This window comes from Anser cygnoides, chromosome 1 (assembly GCF_040182565.1).
Source record: "Anser cygnoides isolate HZ-2024a breed goose chromosome 1, Taihu_goose_T2T_genome, whole genome shotgun sequence".
Lineage (NCBI taxonomy): Eukaryota > Metazoa > Chordata > Aves > Anseriformes > Anatidae > Anser > Anser cygnoides.
This window is the reverse complement of record NC_089873.1, coordinates 46,537,574-46,558,673: the sequence shown is the minus strand read 5'-3', so window position 1 is coordinate 46,558,673 and position 21,100 is coordinate 46,537,574. Positions and strand designations below refer to the sequence as shown.

General features: G+C 39.1%; 1 protein-coding gene across 6 annotated transcripts in view; it reads right to left on the bottom strand.

The window, feature by feature from the left end:
- The window catches only part of ANKS1B (ankyrin repeat and sterile alpha motif domain containing 1B), a 441,289-nt gene extending 433,158 nt beyond the window's left edge, over positions 1-8,131 (bottom strand). For 3 of the 6 annotated variants that reach the window (XM_048061063.2, XM_013182625.3, XM_048061067.2), the window contains exon 1: positions 7,661-8,130. In XM_048061063.2, coding sequence (XP_047917020.1) covers positions 7,661-7,794 — 134 coding nt within the window. In that variant the 5' untranslated portion in view covers positions 7,795-8,130. Of the gene's footprint in view, positions 1-7,660 lie in introns of all 6 variants that reach the window. The other 3 variants (XM_048061064.2, XM_066994511.1, XM_048061068.2) reach the window with 2 other exon arrangements.
- Positions 8,132-21,100: the final 12,969 nt, after the last annotated feature.

Below are 21,100 nucleotides of genomic sequence, written 5' to 3'. Positions count from 1 at the left end.
TTCATGTATGTCTAACTTCAACCATCTAGCACTTGATTCTGACCCTAGATCACATAATCTTTTGATTTTCTCTACATTACTTAATGCCTACTACTATGTACAAATTTAACAAAATCAGCTATAAAATATGGAGAGAAATTCTGTGTTGTTTGTTTTAAAACTTAGCTATTTAAGTAAGTGGTCATTTATACATACATTCCACATAAACCTTCTAATAGAATTGCCCTTTTTCTGTTCTTCACTGAAATGTTTTACCCACGAAAAATATTTAAATCAGGGATGCGGCCCAGTTTGAAATAAAATCACTCTATGTCTACTTCAGGGTGAAGTAAATCATTCTGCTCCCTAACTATATTGACTAGATCTCCATTAGCTGTAACTGGAACTTGGACACCTACCACAGACATCAGCACCTATAGAAACATATCTACCACTGGGTGTTTTAAACAGGAACTATATTGCACTCAAGATGTCATTTCTTCTTTCCTTAGAAAATGTACGTGCACTAGATCGGAAACTGTAAAATTATTTTAATAAAAGCACAACCTCATGGAATTAAATCTCTCAGAACCTCTTATATTAGATAGATATACATTATTAGAAATTCAAAGATGTTAAATTAGGTACAGAAGAGTTGTTATATCACTTCTTAAATGCAAAATGAACATATTGAAAATACTGTCATCAGGAAAAAGTAATTAAAAAGTAATAAAAGTCTTCACATAAAGGCTATGAAGTTCAAACAAAATGTATTCCCTACTTCCCAAAAGGATCTATGTACATGAAAATGTCATATCAGTAGGCAGGAATTAACACCACTCATTATGTCTTACGCATTTAACATAAGAAGCTGTCAAAATATTTTATCTTGAAGTAATAAAAATGATTAGGATGTGTACTCTGATTGGAAGTGGCCAACAGAAAAATCCCATAGCAGAAGGGAATTCTGCAGCTGTGGAACTTGTGTATATGCCATTTCCCCAGCCAAGCAGGCTAAGCTTGCTGGAGGAAAGGGAGTGAAATTGTACTCTGAACAATATTGTCTCTTAAGGATTATATACCAGTAGCGTGAATTAAAGCAGTTTATAGGATGCTTCAACTAGTGCTATTGTCAGGGCAATAAAAATGGCCTATAGAGCTATAAGAAGAGAATTTAGCTGTAGAATTTTAAAAACATGGATATGTTCTTCTCGGTCACCAGTGCAGTTACTGTAAAAATGATTGTCCTAAAAGCATCTGCATTTGCTCATCATAACATTTCCAACCTTGACAAGTCACAAGATAGCAGACCTTTCAGATTACATCATTCTTCATTGTTCTATTTCATTTATTTCCCCTCTTAGTTCTCGTAACACACCACCACTTAAAATTAGTAAAGTCATTTAAAAATGTATAATGCAGCATTAATTCTATTGAATCACCAAACTACTAACATCATCGATGTCAGACAAAAGGGAAAACAAGATGGTGTGCAAAATACATTTTTATGGTCCACTGAAGATTTAGACATTCACCACCTCCTAAAGAATTGTTTTAGTAGTATTCTTTTTAGATACTTCAGCTTTTCTTCCTCCTTCCCACTCCCCACTTTCTCCTTAAACTGTTTGTAAATTTTTTCTTATTAGTCTTCCCTGACCCCATCATAATCTCCATCGGTCCTCCCAGCACTACTACATCCCATATCATTCTCTCTATGGGCAGATATGACCACAGTAGATTTTACAGTAGATCTGCAGTTCTCATTTATTTATTTATTTATTTATTTATTTATTTTACATTTGGTCCAACGTTTTTTAGAAAATTAGTAGAATGTAAAATTTAACAGCACTCAGAAAATAAGATGTGAAATGAAAAGTGAGAAATTTATGGACAGAGATTGACTACAGAGCTGTGAATGCAGGGTCATGTTGAGCTCTTAGTGAAAATTCATTACACAAACTTTGTGAATTGACTTGCCCTTAACAATAAGATTTCTACCAGATGTCCTGAAAACTGTCCATATTGCTATCTTTACTTATTGTAAATATTTCAAACTTATGAAGAAATTTAAGTAACTTTATAGATAAAGTCTAGTCTAAACATTGATTGAAAACATTTATCAGATATAAGAATAAAAATAAGTCTAAGAAAGATAGAAAATAACAAAATTAAGGTTACATTGTAGCAGAAGCCCATACATTTGAAAGGGCATACATGCAGAATCAAGGCAGCAATCAACTATCATTGAACACCGTATACTGAACACCATAAATTAAGCGCTGTAGTGGTTATTAATTTGCATTTCATACTGAAGGACAAAAGGAAGAAAAAATGAAATCTGTCTCCAAAAGACTTTAATTTCCTACTTTGACAGGACAAAGAAGGTAATTTGGGAATCTGGAAATGCTGGTTTGTGCTTGGGACACCACTACAAAAACTAGTATGTATTAATTAAAAAAAGTGTAACTAAAATTAGAAATAAGCATAGACTAAATGAATGCCCCATTGACCTATATGTAACAAATACTTGCCAGTTTGCTATCAGCACTGATTATCTGGAATAAATACCTTTTAACTTAGAAGCAAGACTAAAACTGAACTCAGAAGTATGTGAGCCCAGGAACCTGCTGCAGCAAGCCTCATATAATAGAATCTCTATAAAAATCAACCAAAGAATTTTTTTTCTCTTCCTTCAAACAATGTTATTTGCAATGAAGAACAGAACTAGTGCCTCTATTTTTGTTGATAAGGGATCCTTTTGTTATTTAAATTAAAATGTGAAAAAAGGCTGTTAATCTTTTAACCAAAGCTTTGTAAAATATTTTAATTTTAACATACTTTTTGCTCTACAAGCTGTTCTTAAGTGTGATCTGATTTGTCACAGGAAGTTGAGTGAATCGCAGGGCTCTGCATAAGGATAGAAGTAGATTTGTGTGGTTCTCAGCATGCACCAGGGCCATCAGGCTAAACTGTGGCTTTGCTGCGAGCAAGACACTGCTCTGAGAAACAGATGAGGAAACAGATTGTGACTCGCAGACTGACAATCTGCTTGCTGGGTTTCTTATACTTTAGAGAAGAAATATCTTGGGCCAGGCATATATGTGGCGTATTTGCACTAAGTAAGGATGAGCAAAGAATGGAGCCATTCCCCACCACCTCCTGCCAAGTGGAGAAGGGGAAAAAACAGCTCCATGCAGGCTGCTCCGCCCGCCCATGCTGTGTAATGGCAGGAGCCAACAAAGAGCAAAAATGGGCCAACTCACCCTTCCCTACTGCTCCATGCCAGTTCACATAGTAATTCATAATCTACCCCTTAGTCCTGCAAAAAATCCAAAGCTCCTTTAAAATGCAGAGTTTAAAAAGACTACGGATTAGTATTTAATCAAGAACTAACCATTTTATTTAGGCTATAACATACTAGTTGGGCAAAAAGGGTTGTACATGACGGCATATGGCAAAATGATATAAGGTCTCTGAGATCTATGAAAACTTTAAAGTTGTTTTTTTGTTTGTTTGTTTTTTACTAAAACACTTTGAAAGAAACTAAGCCTGTCTCTACCTAGTAATGAAAAACCTGTTGGTCAATAAAACAATGTTATGTGTACGTGTATAATCAAACAAAGATATGGAAAAAAATACTAGTTTATTTAGAAACACTTTAATACTTTTACTTAATGTGTTAAGTCAATTAATGTACATTTAAGGGCTTGGGATACTGAATGATAGATTGTTAGAGGGACAGCAGGATTTCATTCAAATTTTTAGGTTTATACTGGAGTAACAGTAAATTAAAGACAATGAAATAATTTTTAAAAAAACAGTGAAAATTCCTCCTATTTATTTCCAATCAAATCCCTAAAAAACTTTTTTGAAGAAGAAGAATTTTGAAACATAGTTAATACATTAATGCATGACAATTCCAGGAAGTGGAATCTCAGAGGAAAGAGAGAAAAGAAAATTACCTTACTTTTTGGCCTTCTAAACTCTGAACAGTTTTTGAGGTGTCTCAAAATATTCTTGTTTCATAGGTAAAGAACAGATCCCAGCCCTGCACTATTGAGCTGGGTTGGAAACTGTAGCCCACATAGAGGTGTGCAATTCAACCTCAGATGTCCTAGAGTCTAGCTGCATCTCCAAAGGGCACGAGTCTTCGTTAAGTCCATCAGTCCTTGCAGATGACTCAGAAACCCACGCGTATCTAAAGTACAACTAAATAGGTAGGTTTAAGCAACTAAATTATTCTCTGTCATCTGTTCCCTGAGGATTATACTTGAAGTAGTATGTTACCATGCCTTATGTGAGGAATTCACCCTCACTGTGCAATCTTTACATTCCAGAGCAAAGAACGAAGATTGAGGTAAGGGGCCACAAACTGACCTGGGGCCTTGCAGCACATCTCCTGAAGTGCTATACCGTCCACACAGTCAAACACAACAGGTTTGTTGTCATTCCTTCAGATAAACCAATTAGGGCATGAAGTCTTACACAGCAGCCATTATAGATATCTGGGTGCCTATGACCTCTTAATTAAGCATATACCGTTTTTTATGCACTTTGCACATACTGTGATTTAAGCATGTGTTAAGTCCTCACAGGAACTCATTCTTATATCTGTTTGTGTGCTTAACTAGCCTTGCTGAACTGTGTTGTTTCCTGAACTGCCATAATTTAGTATAATGATTTTTAAGTTAGAAGGCTACCCTTTAAACATCAGATAATTTACTACACAATTAGCATCAATGAATATGTTCAACTAGAAAATAACCATGCAGAGGCTTGCCCTGTTTTTTCCCTCAAGTGCCATAAAAGGTGCTGAGTCAGAAAAAAAGTTATAAAAATGTAAATAGAAGATCAGAGTTCAGGTAGTTTGTTCCTCGTTTCAGATAACAATCAATGTGCATCTGTCAATTCATGAATATTAAATTTCATTCACAAGGTACATAATTCCTGCAAAGCAAATTTCCACAAAGAAACGCACCAGGCCGTGGAAGGTTCAGCCACATCAACTGAGTTTTGTTCTTAGAAGAAAGGGAAGATGAACTGCTACTTAGACCAATACATCAGGCACAGTATTAGTCCACCTGCATGCTGAAAGATTTGAACTCTCCCAGTCTAATGCTAGGAACAGCATTGCCAGAAGGAGAAACAAACAACGTGTGCCTTTCTGGGGTACCATTTCAGGAACTCAATGACAACTATAGTGAAACGCTAGAAGACACTATCAAACACAATATCTCCTAAAGAGTGTACAAAAAGAAGAAAAATATGTCCCCATATTTTTTTCTTATCACTTTCTCTTCATCATAACTTTCAAAAGCACTTCTGGAAAACCAATTTTCAGTCTAATAAACTGTATGCAAAAAACACAAGCATAGCTATTTGTAAAGCTACTGCAATCATTTTTCTGTTAAGAAATCTTCAGATTCCCCCCCGTCCTCAAGTTCAAACTTTTATATTATGCTCCTCTAAAACTTGTTATTTTCAGTGAGTGTTGTTCTCCTAAAGAGGGTCTAGATGTTAGTACGACTCCCTTTCAATACCTCCTATTGTTTCCATGTGTCCTGTACCAAGACACAATCCTACCTCTTTGACTTAATCTTGCATGTCATTATGGACCTAACCTATGGTTACTGGCATCTGCTCAGTCACATAACTTCTCCAATAAAGGTAAACTAAAATACCTATCACATATACCTCTTTCTGGAAAGCATGTTCTATAGCTACATAGTAGCTGCTTCTTTGAGCATTTCTGGTGAAGTCAATGAAATTGTTAAGATTCCCTCTAAACAGCATTATGTTCAATAGCATGTTACATTGTGAAATGTTTACACATCTAACCACTACTGACTTCTTTTTAAATGTATTGAATCAACTTCTTTAAAATAGGAAACATTTTAGCAACTGTGTGCTAAATATTTGCTTTTGATTTTTGAAGCTATGTTTACAGAAGCCATAAAAATCCTTTATACCACTAGAAAGAAACAGCATAAATAAAACAATGTGAGTTTTACTTTACTTCGTTTTAAGTTGAGTGCCCTTCCAGAAAAAAAAAAAAAAAAAAAAAAAAAAATTTGAGTTTACAATGTGAAATACTTCGATTCTGAGTGGCCAACAATTACTACCACCACACATCTGTATATACAAAACATGTGGTTAATGGGTTCTGTATACACAAAGTATAACACTTGTTTAATAAAAAAGAGAAAAACACAAGCAAAGACATTCCCTCTGGATATACGGAACTTGTGATATAAAACATGAAAGTAATAGTGCAAGAACATAGCACAGGTGCTAGCCCTGAAGAAACTCACTACACAAATCACGCGGTAGAACCAGATTATAAATGGCTAATCACTGTACTAAAGTGAACTTCACTCTATTACCAAAAATGGTCATCACTTTTTTTTAAAAACGCCTTATATTTTAAATTAAACCAATTATCTGGCATATCCCCTGCTAAGCAACACATGCAAGTACAGCACAAAAAGCAATTGCACGCTGTGTTTTGATTTTGGTCAATGGGCTAGTAATTAAACAATAGTTCAATAAGTAATTGAATTGGAGCACCACAGAAGTTTGGTAAACTATGAATATGTGGACTGTTGTTGTTTACAGCACTAAAAACATCCTCAAAATAAAAAGACTTTATAATAGAATTTACACAACTAAAATTTGGACAGTTACATGAAATATCCTCTGATAGGGAATACTGAAATAATATAAATATAGTGACTAGGATGTACTGGCAATAGAATCAAAAATACATTTTCATTTAAGCGGTTTCCATTTCTCCAGGCCTTTTCCTTCTTTCACAAATAAATAAATAAATAGACTTAACAATCGATTCAAGTTCTAGGTCAACAGTGTGTCTGTTCATTTTGTCATCTCCTGCTACGGCTAGTGTAGTATTCACCACTAGCACTTGGCTGCGTGCTGCAGACCTTCTCTCTGAACACTGCCAAATGTCATAAATGCCTGAGATCATGCTCTTGGGAGTATGATGAAACTTCACACCAGAGCCGTGCTGTAGATTGTCTGAGACATGACATGGTTCAAGTTAAGTCCTTCCACCAGCACGGCCAGTAACCCAGTTTCACTCCGCTAAATCCAGGTACCTTGAAAGTAATCCTGCTATTACCTAACCTGCTCCCTAAGTTTTACGCCTCTGTCTGGCTCGATGATCTCTCAGAGGAAAGATTCCCCGTCTTTGTTGTGTAGGCTCATTACTATGGCATGCCTAATTTCTTCTGCAAGTGAGGGTAGCAACTATGGGTGAGGGGGGAAGCTAAGGCTTTCAACACAAAATTCTCCACATGCAACGCCTTTTCTGTGATTAACCCGTGATTAAAAGTAGTAATTTGGAGATGAGATACCAAAGGTGAGCGGTTAATATATCGTGCGTGTTAGCCCGGCCATAGACATACAAGTTCTGCACCGCCGCTAGTAACAGAATGAACAAGTACCTCACTGACGCATTGAAGGCAAGAAATTCAGAACCGCCGTGTTAATAAAATGCCTGCCTGCGACTTTAAACACAGACACTCTCGTACTCGGCTAGAGAGTGAACCATTTATTGTCACTACCAGGATACAGGGGTGGGAATGGAGATGAGAGGGGCGATGGTGATGGTGAGGAAGAGGAGGTGAATACACCAGCGCCTGACGGGGAATGGTGCCCCTACCTCAGCAAGCTGGATAAGGGAATAGCTCCAGATCCACTGCCCAGGATCCCTCCTTTCCTCCCAGACAGGAGTTTCTCCACCAGAGCCACATTCCCCGTGCGAGCAGCCTCCAGCAGCTCCTGGTCCTTGCCCATGGCCAGGGACCGGGGGCGGCCCCCGCTCTCCACAGCGCGGCTCCGCTCGCCCCACAGCCCTGCCTCGGCGCGGCGCGGAGATTCCTGCAGTCCCCTCCACACCAGCGGGAGCAGCGGCGGGAGGGAGGGAGGGAAGGAGAAGGAGAAGGAGGAGGAGAATCACCTCCTCCTGCTTTCACTGGATCGCTCCTGGGTGGAGTGCGGGAGGGAAGGAGGGAGGAGGGCGGCTCTTCATCGGCCTCGCTCCCTCCCCGGGCACCCCGGCCTGCAGGGACAGCCTCGGCCCCCCGCGCCTGAGGCGGGCCGGGGTGCGGTGGGGCGGGTGGGGGGGGCAGCGCCCTGACGGGGGGCGGCGGGGCGGGCCGGGGGGGCGGTTGCTGGGGAGACGCGGCCGGCGCGCTCCCGGTGGCTGCTCCCTCCCGTCCCTCCCTCCGCCCGCCCCGCCCAACGGCAGGCTCCGGCCGTTGGCGGCCGTTAGGGCTGCGCCGCCATCGGGCCCGTGAGGGGAGGGAGGGAGCGGGGAAAGGACCGGGGTCTGTCAGCCGCAGGGGTGCCCCCGGGGAGCTCCGGGGAGGTGGCGCCGCCTGGCGCTGCGCAAGGGGAAAGGGAGGGAGGGAGGGCGGGCGGGGCGGGCCGCCGCCAGGGCGGGGGGCGAGGCGGCGCTGAGGGGACGTGAGGGGAGGCGGCCGGCATCGCGGGGCTAACCCGGAGCGGCTTCGTTCCGTAGGGTGAGCAGAAAGGCAGAGCCGGGCCCCGTCGGGGTGAGGTGTCGGCTCGGCGAGCGGGGCAGGCGGGGCTGCCGACGGGGGTCAGTCAGGTGCGGGACCGCAGCGCTGTGGTGGTGCGAGGGGTGAGCCCCGCACCACCCGGTGTCCCGGTATCCGAGGTGTCCTGTCAGCCTGCCCCTCGTTCTGGGACGGGTTTCAGACCCGCAGCCTCGTCAATTGCATGGCTTTCTGGCAACAAAATGAATCACGCTCACAGCTTTTGGTTGTTACAAGCTAAGCTGGCCAACCCATAAGCACATCCTTGTTTAATGCACAGCTTGATGCTGTGCGTACACAAAAAGTCCCATTACAGCCCCATGGCCCTGTTTAAGTTTAGCACTTTGTGTAGGTAGCACCAGAGGTACAACAGGCAAAGAAGTTAAGACCCCATGCTGTTCCCCCACTGATTTCAATAGCATTCTCCCATTAACTGTACTCGCAAGATGTAAAACACAGCAATGGCAAAATAGCATTGTGGCAGGCAGGATTTTAATGTTATGTTTTCAGAGTGAGTGTTAATTACTTCAGTTCTATAGTACCTTCAAGTCAATAGAAAGATCCATGTTGATTTCACAAATAATTGGTTTTAGTCCTTGTCAGCAAAAGTTGAACAGATGTTTTCATGCTTTTTTTTTTACCTAATGAAACTATTTTAATCTTTCAAATAGAAAAAAATATATATATATACATATATATATCATCACAGAGACCTATCTTTCCAATATAGTTGTCCACAGCAACAAAACAACATAAAATATCTTTTACCTAGTTTGGCGTTTTCAGAATGTGAAACTGTCTTCTGCAATGTTGTCAACAGGACACGTAATTGAGCACTGACATAAAATTATTAGGTACAGAGACTCTATAACTATGGCCTTTCTGATTGAAACAGTCTGATATAAATAGCAATTGTAAGGTCTGATTCTGTGATCACAAGTGTTTCATTAAAGTTTGTTTTTGAATAAATAAATGCATAATCACATGAGTTTGGATTTACGGCTTAAGTCCTTAGTCACAGCAGAGTCCCAGTGGAAAACCAATGTAAAGCTGAAATAAAAAGTTCTGTATCTTGTTATCAGCCACTTGAGTTCATTAGTTAGCTCCAAAAAGGCTGGCCATAAACTAAGAATACTCCAGCTTTCTGTTCTGAAGGTTCGCGATGTCCTTTGTTGGAGTAGCCATAATTTCCCTTTATTTCTGCCTTGCATTTGATTTTGTATACAGTCTCATTCATCACCTGATAAATACCTTCTCACGTGTTTCTTCTGTATATGTGGCTTGGATAAGCTTCTTGATGTTTGCTGAGAGCCTGAAGAGGTGCCAGTATTCTGTGAAGAGCTAACTGTAAGGCAGGGGTATGTGTGTAAACCTGCACATTAGTGAACAATTAGATTAGAAGCAGATACTAGGGAAAACTCAGTTTTTAAAGAATTTGGATTGTTTATGTGGTTGGATCAGCAGATGGCAAATATGACTCAGTATAAACGTTACATAATTCTTCTTGGGAAAATAAAATCTCAAGACTGTGCTCTAATTGAAAAGATCATCCAGAAAGCTGTGGAAGAACAGTATGGAGAATCAGGATAGAAATATCAATGGAGCAGATGCATGCAGTAGCCAGCAAATTCAGGACGGTTTTATGAATGTAGCAAGGCTCAAAACATACCCCAGTAAACCCATCAGCCCAACAAAATGGCAAATTCCAAACAGAAGGTTTGGTTTAATTAGCAAGTGGAGCAGAAAACATTTATTCTACTAATCTGAAAAAATAAAAAGGAATTTAGGCAGCACTATTTAATGGAAGGGTTAAGCATGGATAAATTCTGAAGGCTACTGAAGCCAAGAATTCAGAACATGGGTTGGTCTGTATCCAGAGATGAAATCAGTAGTGGACTGTAGTAAGAAAAAAAAAAGAGGTACTGAGACTGAGTTGAATGTAAATGGTCGAACCTGTTAGGTGGACTCCTTTGTGTTTTTACATGTCCTACATTCGTTGTTCCTGGTAATACCAGAATGACACCATGGACAGTATTCACCATCACACACACCCCAAATATGATAAATAGGCATGGAATGATGAAACATCTTTATGACTTGCAGTAGTTAGAAATGAGAAAGATAATTTGTAAAACAGCCAAAAGATCTTTCAAAAGCATTATATGGCTTCCGAGCAGTGCTGTTCTATACCACAGCAGAATTTTGATTTTATGATTTTAGTATTTGCAAAGACATTTCAAGTTATGACCACTGCAGCTGTCAGTGCTTAAGTGGCATCACACCTTCAATCTTAAAAATTCGCTTAACACAACATATGCCTTACCTTCTGTTTTCTTCCATTTTCTAAAATACCACAGAAAGCAGTTAGCCTACCTAGAAATTCCTTAATGGGTTTGTTATTTGAAAGGGCTGGGATTGACTATAATAAGCAGAGACTTTCCTTAATGTTTTTACAATGCAACTACCACATGGCTTTGTTCTCATTTCAGGGTGACAACTTCTTGATTTCCTCCTCCTGCAGCCTCCCATTCGTACAGCAAATTAAATAGGTGTTTTCTAAAATTCTCTGTCTTTCTCCTCTATTTTCAAGCAGGAGCATGGAAGAGATATGAAAAACTGAGTTGCAAATATTGGAAAAAAAACAAAACAAAACAAAAAAACGACTGTGGTATTAAAAATAGCTGTGTAGAATTGCAAATGCTAACATCATATTTCAGGACTGCCTGTTGTTAATTCTCTCGTGTAAGGATGAGAAAGTCTTAGAACCCTATACAAATTGTGATGGATGTTTTGAGAGAGCTCAAAATGCTGGAATAAGACATCAGATCAATTTGGCAATAAAAAACAAATAGGTATTAAATAAGCCCAATTATTTTTATCATTATTATATGCCCACAGTAGACTGGGGACAAGAGCTGCAAAAGTACCCTAGAGAAAGAGGTATTTCTCATACACTGCCTACGTGGCGAGGCTCTTTTAGGCTTGATAGTGTCTGTTGGTCTTTCCTGTACATACATTGTGTTAAAATCGTGAATGTCAATCAACCACAACTACCTTTCTGTGTGCGTTGCTCATCTAGCAGATATCTAAACATCAGGCTTGGCTAAGTCCAAAGCTGGGGTCCTGGGAGAAGGTCTGAGCTCTTGGGGCCAGGTGCAGATGCGTGTCGTGTCCCTGTTCCCTGCCAGGGTGGAACCAAGATAGGCTGCCCAGGGAAGTGGTTCGGTCACCATCCCTGGAGATCTTTAAAAGACATTTAGATTTAGAGCTTAGTGATACGGTTTAGTGGAGGACTTGTTAGTGTTAGGTCAGAGGTTGGACTGGGTGATCTTGGAGGTCTCTTCCAACCTAGATGATTCTGTGATTCTGTGAGATGCACATCTGCCTTCTTCTGATGGCCCCGCTCAGCAATCGGCTTTAGTTTAGACATCCAGGCCACAATATTTATATGCAGCTTGGTTCGGGTTGCTCCACTGAAAGGTTAGAAGGACTTACATCCTCTTCCCCTGGAAAAGAAAACAGAAACGGAGGGTACTAAACATGACTTACAAGGAATATAAAAACTCGAAGGTGCTGTGGTTCCAAAAGGGAGCACGATCACTTGGACTCATCAGTTCAAGTAGCAGCTGAAGTAACACGTAAGTCATTGTCGAAGACTTGGCCCCAACAGTCAGCTGACTATACAATTCTGACTAGATCATACTTTCTGTAAGCAATTATTTGCTTTGAGGCACATTGTCGTGGTGTAAATTTGTAATGGAAAAGATCGTGCAAGGAGACAGTCCCTTTCTTAGTGACTGTGCACAGCTGCAAGATGCTGTCTGAGCACTTGCACTGACTGATCCCACTGCGTCGCTCTCTTGGGGTTGGGAACACACTGGAGAAGAGCAAGAAATTAAACCATTATTCTGTCACCCAGGCACTGACCTGCGGAATCATCTGAACGTAGCATGGGAAGCGTGCCGCTTTCCCCAGCGGGCTGTGATATCCCGCTGCCTGAAAGTCGAAGGTGCGTGCAGGCTGCGGGTTGTGTCTGCCCCGGAGAGCCGAGCCTCCAGGAAGCAGCGCTGGGATAGCTCTGACAGTAAGTCAATGCCTGCCGTGCCCTCGCCAGTGCAACTGCGATTTTGCTGGGATGATAACTGCTAAGATTAACTAGCATATCTATACATTTCTTTACATGTATTTGTTGTGTGACAGCAGGTGGGATTAGCAGTATAATTATTCATCCAATCCTTCTGCTCTGATGTAGGTTTCCATCAGTTTGCTATCAAAATATGCCTAAGACTTCTTCATGCATTAGAGAGAAATGCAGAATGAAATGTGAATACAAGTAGGTAAGAGCAGCATGCTGATTAGATGCCCCAAACCAGTGTATGCTGACAGTTACAATACAGTACTAAAGCTCTGCCTGTAAAGCTTGCTGAAATAAAAATAGCTCGTTTCTACCTTTGATACACTGCAACCTCTTTCTGACTTGAAAATATTTCTCCCTTCTTGTCTTTTAAGATATGTATAGCATTGCCAACACATCAGATTTTGACTTCTTGAAAGATTATAAATCTCTGATGAAGCATGCTAGCAATGAGAGACAGAGACTGGAAGCACAGGCAGATGTTAAAAGTGTGTGCAAATATTATCCCTGGCCCTTGAACAGGAGTATACAGGGGGGCTGGTGCACTCTAAGGCAATAGCATAGCTAGAGGTATTCTGACAATGATTTCCATTCTATTTGTGGCTCTACTAATAGTAATTAGTATATAGGAATACATAGGAAATCACTCAAGAGTAACAGAAATGACCGGGGAAGTTGTAGATGCCCCATCCCTGGAAGTGTTCAAGGCCAGGCTGGATGGGGCTCTGGGCAGCCTGGTGTGGTGGGAGGTGTCCCTGCCCATGGCAGGGGGTTGGAACTGAGTGATCCTTAAGGTTCCTTCCAACCCAAACCATTCTGTGATTCTATAAATGGCTGAGCAAACACTAGTTCATCATACATCCTTCAGGCATAGTTATGCTCGTGGGTACACATTTTGATGACCAATAAGGCAGAATGTATTTGAACTTCCAGCTGTGCTTCTCCACAATACGCGGCTTCTGACCTCACTGGTCCAAAAGTGGAAATGAATCATGCATATAGAAGAAAACAGAATAAATTTAGTTAATGATTTGGGAAGACTTGGACCTGTCTATAGGTATTTAAAACGTATAAATGTCAGACTGAGAGCTGGGAAGTAATAGGTTGGTACAACTAAGAATAACAGTTGTATACCTAATGATAAACATTTGAAAGGAGAAATACAAAGTTAGACAAGTTATTGTTAATGTTGTAGTGGAAATTAACATGGAATCAAATTAGCACAATGCTTTTTTTTTTTCCCTCAAAAATCAAATGGATATAGGACTGTCAAATACACAAGAACAATCTTCCACTAATTCTCTTACTAGCTGTAATTTACCAAATCATTGCAGTTTCTAATTTTGATAGTTATCCTTAACAGAAATGATGCAGCAAGCTAACTTTGTACTGGGCTCTTGGGTCTGGCTAGTTGTTTTTGTTTTGTTTTGGTTTTGTTTGTTTGTTTGTTTTTAAATGAACATAACTATTTCCAATGAAAGAAGTTTTTGTCATTTTAACTTCTTCTGGCCCTTCTTCACACGCCAGATCCAAGGGATCAACTGGCATTACAGTGCCATAAGAAGAGGTTTTTTTTAAACATATCAATAAATAAAAACAGCTTGCCTGGACCAGATTCATTTCCCAAAGAGTCTGGTGGAACCTCAAATCTAAAACTCATGCAATGAAAAACTGCGAGGTGCAAACTTTTGTATAAATTGGCCTCGGTGTTAGAAGAGAGGAAGGTAGTGAATGTCATACTAATAACTTTCTAAGAGCTTGAAGAGGGGTTTGGAGAACCAGGGTCTGATCTCTGTGCCTGGCAAACGGATAACATCTGGTTACATACTGTGATGAAGATCCAGTACAGCTTTTCGAAAAGCTAGTCATGTCTCACTCATCTGTCGGAGTTCTTTGAAGGAGTCAAAGAGCATACAGAAAATGGCAATTCAATCAATAGATTGTATTTGGATTTCTAAAAAGCCAGTTTTCACAGTGGTGAGAGGTTGTCAGGACAGCTCTGCAGAGGTCTCCCCTAGGACTTGCACTGTCCAACAAACTCATAGTCTCAGAAGAGAGTATAAAGCAAGTACCAAAGTTTGCTAGTGAAACAACAAATTGCAGAATAAAATTGCTTTCATAAAACTGAGTACGAAAGGCAACGTCATGTCATTGTTCTAGTAGAAAGCAAACAGGAATTGGAATTCAACATTGACAAAAGAAAGTAATAATTTCTCTGTTGTGATGTAAGAGGGAGATTTTGGATTCCCTTTTTTAGAGTTCCAAAACTGCTATTGCATCTCCAGAATTTCATATTGATGTGGGACGCCAGTTGAAAATGCCAGTTTAATGCTACATGGTAATTAAAACGGCAAATAAAATTGTTGGGAATTATTAGGAAAGGAATTAAGCATCATTATGGCAACCTATAAAACCATTGTGTTAGATCTGTCTCAAAAAGATTTTATCAGAAGCAGGACACACTAAAGGATAAGAGGTGCAACCAGATGTACAGTACAGCCTTTGTGTAGCCTAAATAGATGAGGCCACCTTAGCTTTAAAAAGGTTGATCAAGGAGAGGTATAATAGCAGCATATAAAATCTCAAGTGGTAAGGAAAGGGAAAAAATATAAAACCAGTACCCATTATTTTTTCCTAAACAAGAACTAGGGAAACAGTGAAAAATTCAGGGGACAGGCTTAAAACACATTAATGTATTCCTTTCATTCAAACATTTCAATTTAGAATAGGCTTAGGGTTGCTTTGCATTATGCTCGACTGCATACACTTTTACTCTGATAAATCACCTTTTAGAACAGAGACTGATGCATGCACACCGGTGCTAACACAGCACAAGCAATAGCTGTGTAAGCTTTGCTCATCATCTTGCTAACAGATCTGTCATGACTGAGGATACTGCCCTGCGTAAGAATGAGGCTTAATGTCTTATGGAAATTTAAATACACAGCGTATTGCTTACTATATTTTTGTACAGTATATATATACAACCGCAAAGTCAGTCTGATGTTAAGGCTGCTTCTCCTATCTGCCCAGAAGAACAGTTAATACCAAGTTTGACAGAGATGATGATTTTGGGAAGCTGATACTTCACTCGCAGCACAAAATTAGGGCCCCTAATGTTTTATTCAGTTAGCCCAACAGTGAAAAGGCTCTTCATTGTTAATTACTTCTCCAAGTCCCACAAAACAACATTCTAGAGTGTTTATTGAAATTTGAAAGCTAGTCCTGTACTGCCTAAGGAAGAAAGTTATTGTTTTTTGCATGAGAGGACATGGTTATGCAGTGAATTTCTAAATCTCATTTATCTCTTGTGTAACTGGATTAGGGAGGAAAATATTAGCATGAGTAATTTGTTTGCTAATGTGACAACTCTCTCACTCTCAGCCTTCAGACAATACAATAGATTTTGGTCAAAAATAATAATTGGTAAAGTTTCTGGCTAAAACAGCCAATTCATTTGATTTATGCCTTATTTATCTGAACTGAAGGTGACTATCGACCCCAAGCAAAAAAAGCACTACTAATTTTAATTCAGCAGCTGAGTTAAAGCTAAGAGCTCAGGGGCAGAAACATACACAAAAAATATCAAATGTAAGATAAATGTTTAAAGAACACAAAGGCATATTTACCTAGACCTAGTAGCAAAGTTAGTGGAGAGGATTACAGGAATACCAGCGTATCCACAACACTCTTCTTAGTGGAGCTGATTCAGCAAAATGCATTTAGGATTTAATCTGTGGATCCTTTTCCATAGGAAGAAAAGGGGCACGGCTATACATGATAGATGTTTTACTTCCATATTCTGTCAAGAGGATAGAGAGTACAGAGACACACTCTGCTGTGGATATGAAAACAGGCTGACATCGTTGTAGAAAAACATGCAATAATTAATGCAATGTAATCTTTAATCAAATAATTAGGTATAAGACAAATCAAAGCAATTTAATATAACACAAATATTTTTAGATCCTCACCTCTCCCCCCCCCCCCCCCCCCCCCCCCCAAAAAAAAAAAGGTTCAGCATAAGGAGTGTGTATGAATGTATTTAAAAGCAGGGTGAATAATTAAAGTAGGAAAATTCTTCAGTCACATAAATCTGATAACTGCTGTGATGGTTTAGTGGAGGACTTGTTAGTGTTAGGTCAGAGGTTGGACTCGGTGATCTCGAAGGTCTCTTCCAAACTAGATGATTCTGTGAAGTCTTTTACTTTTTTTTTCTCCATTCACATCTGAACCTGTCAAGCACTATATAATTTCTTGAAAATAAGTTTTGCTATGTCAAATTTGTGAGCTTGTGGCACTACTATTTCATCACATAATTCCTTTTTACGGTGAAGAAGCCACCATAAAACAATTGTAAAATTGAAACAGCAAAATACAGAACTGCCCGGTTTTATTTTGATGCTAGCATTTCATCAAACTATTGCTTCTGTGAGCAATACCCCAGTGAAGACTGACCCTGCATTAGTCTAAGACCTTTCTATGGTCTAGTTTGTTTCCCCTCACCTTCTCCCTCTCCCTTATTTTAGCAAGGAAACGATTCAGCTTTAATGTATAAGCTGAGTCAGCTTCTTTTGTTTCATGTAGGACTGCTTTTACATCAAATCATCTATCCCACTCATTTTGAATCTTTTGGTACTTTTATAAAACTCATACCACCTGTTTTAGTAATCAGCATGTCTTCATTTCTTGCCTATTTCTTTCTTGCTACAATCAAGGTTTAAACTCCCTTCATAAAAATTGTCTGTTTTCTACTTTCTTATCTTCTTTAGTATCACTCCATATTTCTCACAGGGAAGATTACTCTGTTAGGATGGCTGTAGCGTACATCATGCTTAGGATACATTCGAGTTACAGCTCTGCCTCATCCTTTTTAAGTATGTGCTGCTTCAGTTACCTTTGTCCAGTAAGAACACTTCGCCTCCACTGCTTCTGAGTCTCAGATCCTTCTGGCTGGCCCATTTCCCGTGGATCTAAGGAACTGTGCTGTAGGTGAGCTCTTGGAAACACTACCTGATATAGTGGAGTCTCCTTTTATCCTAAGTCTCACTTTAGGTAGTTTATACCAATTAGCATAAGTTTCCAAGTGTCCGCAAAGTGAAGGGACATCAGTGAAGTGGGAAACTATGGCAGTGATACTCTAATGGCAGCATTTAGCAGTTAGTAGCCAGCTAGCATGTACATTACGGTGTTGCTCCACATAAAAGTTTCTATCACCACATGGAAAAAACAAACAAACAAAAACCATTACTGCTTATAAATCACTAACACTGCTAGGTACAGCCCTTGCTTTTGACTGCAGCACCCTGGACATAAAGGCAATCACAATGACCTTAAGGATGACAACAATTCAGCTGGATAGTAACAAGTTTTCTTATAAAAGTTACTCAGAATTTGCTCTAATGTATTGTTTTCTCTGCACTTATTTCAAACACTCTTTTCCTCCCCTCTTCTGACAGCAGTGACTTACAGGAGCTGAACAGAGTGCACGTCTTGCATAATGGCAAAGAAAAAGAGAAACTGCATTGTCTGTTTCCACTGCAATATTTTCTTGAGCCCCATTTCACAGGGTCTTTTAAAATCTTCTTAATGTTATGACTGAAGGAATACTTTCCTGTGGTATAAGCTGAAGATACTTCTGATAATTGCAAAGGAAGATTTACGGGCCTCAGCATTCAGGTCATGAACTCTCTCAGATATCCCTTCAGATGAATATGAGTTGGGAACTTTTAACTTGCAATTTTTCTTGAGAGTTACTTGTTGCCAGCTGTTAGTGATTTAGGAGGACTTAGGATGCAGTTAAAGCAAACAGCTCTGATGCTGCTTTAAAGAATTTATCAATGACTGTTTGCAACTGACCATATTTCTTGCATTACTCCTGGATAAGTAACGAAATGCTGGGGATTTTATTATAATTTTTTAAGAAAGCTACTGTACTCAAGAAGTATGTAAATAGATTTTTTTTGTGACTGTTTTCTAGCGCAGATATTGAATCTTGTTTTAGATGTAAATGATTTTTCAGGAATTTTCCTGTTAAGTTTGAGCAGAGGTGCCTCATTTCTACACCAAATTCAGTTCAGATTAAGTGGCTGTGATTATGTTGTTTTCCAGTATATTGACAAATTTTGCAACATGTTCTACCATGTGGCATTGCAGCATGACACCTTAAAAACAAACAAACAACAACAAAAAAAACCACAACTCTCCATCATACCTATCTTGAACTGCAGTCTCTTACTTAAAATTAAAAAAAATAAAATAAAATAAAATAAAAAAAAGAAAAAGAAAAAAAAAAGAAAAAAAAAAGTGGAAGGAACAAACCACATTAAGATTCCAGTGGAATGAAAAGACATCTGCTTGCTATGTTATTTTTTCCAACTATCTGACAAAAATAAAGCAGCCCCATTCCTACAGTAAATTTTATATAGATTGCTTTTCTCTCTGCTTAGTCATTCTGCCTGTATGTTTTTTGGAAAGCTGAACAGGATATAAAAAGACATGACTCCAGATCACACACTACAGTGTTAATATAAACTATCTTGTTAGATTACCATCTGGTGAAGGCATTTGTAAGGTATTATATATGGTTATTCCCCCAAAACACAGAAAAACTTTTCTATATGCTCCATTTACTAAAAATGAATAAATAAAATCAGAGGTTTTCTACTTAGCAAGATAATTGAATAAACTGAAAATGTCAAGGTAGAGTTGTTCATCTGCACAATCCTAGGAAAAATAGAAAAAAAATCCAAACTTTCTATTTTAACAAAAAATGTTGAAGCACTATAAGCACAATAAATATTTTAATATGAAAGGCAAAAAATGTACAAGATTATGTTTTTATAATTTAAATCTAAAAAGAAGAAATAAAATCTTTAAGCGTTCAGGCAGTTCATATGGCTTATTTAAAGAAGAAAACATGAATATGCCATAAAGAAGTCAGTAGAAACAAAGAATATCTAAATTAAAAGTGAAAAAAGCCTGACTTAAAAATCATGCTATGAAATTAATCATCAAAAGTTTATAATATCTCCAAATGTGTATCCTGACATTTTCTAGTTTAATGAGATTGTTCATGAGTCGAGAAACAAAGCAGATTGGTTCCCAGAAGGAAATGAAGCTACAAGTGACTTCTTGGACTGCCATCTAGCGGTAGCTGGGTGAGGGCAGACCTGCTCACCATGTTTTGTTCGTGTTTATAAGGAGAATGAATGAATAATTCGGAATTCTGAGAGCTGTTAAGCACTATTTTTCCTTATTAGTAAAACAATAGTTACTAGTGCAATGTAATTACACTGTAAAATTTATGACAGTTGTACTTTCCATGGTAATGGCTTACTGAGGTTTGGAGACAATGTGAAGACATCCAGGCTTGTTCCAGAGTCTCACTCATTATTCAGCCCTCAGCAGCTCGCACTACCACTTCTGAAGTACTCATCTGTGCATACGTCTATCTGATGTTTGAGATGCTTACCAACCATCCAGCTTGAGTCAAGTCATGGTGGTTTCAAACCTACCCTAGCCTAGAAGAACTGCATTAACCAGTTCATGCATCCCCATGCTACCTGCTTACTATCACAGAAGACACAGCATTAGTCCTTATCCCACACACTATGCAAGGCAGTCAGCATTTTCAGAAGCTCCTTGCCTAGTTGTGGTGCAACTTATTTTTATGTCCAAACTTACGCCCTCAGAAATTCTTAAACGAAGCAAGATTTAGCACTGGAATTACAGGGGAAAAGCTTTAGGAAATGCAGGTACTCCACTTCTGCTGATGTTAAAAAGAGTGACAGCAACAGAAAAGGAGGTGATAGCAAAGAAACAACAAAATAGAGATGCTTTCATGTAACTGGTTAGGCGTGGTTTGGGCAGTGATGCATAAAAACCAAAATGACCTTTTAACAAAGTTAATAATGTTTACCTATTTAAGTAGCTGGCAATGTGATAGAGTTCTCTCTTTGGAGTGCAGAAGCTTCCCCTTCCTTTGGGTAGGAACACAGGCTATTAGGAGAGTTCAGTTGGTTTTTGAAGATTCACTCACTCCTGCAGTTTGTTTCAGCTAGCAAAGTCATGTGGCATGCTTGAAAGATGTTCTATAGTATTTGAGAAGCTGCAAGTTGCAAAAAAGTCATTTGTAAATCTTCAGAGTGTTCCAAAAATACCTCTTTCATAATTTTGATTTTTCATATCCAAAATCCACACTAGCCAATAAGCAAAGATTTTAGTTAGTAGCCAGACAATGTAAAGATAAAATGCCAAATCCTTCCTTACACTCATGCAGAAGTTTAAACTGCTTGAAGCTTGTGAAGTGGCAACAGGTTTGGTCCTGTACTTACACTGAGGAGACAATCAAATTTTAAAAAATCACTTAAAATTCAAAAGAAAAAAGAAAAAAGAAAAAATAATT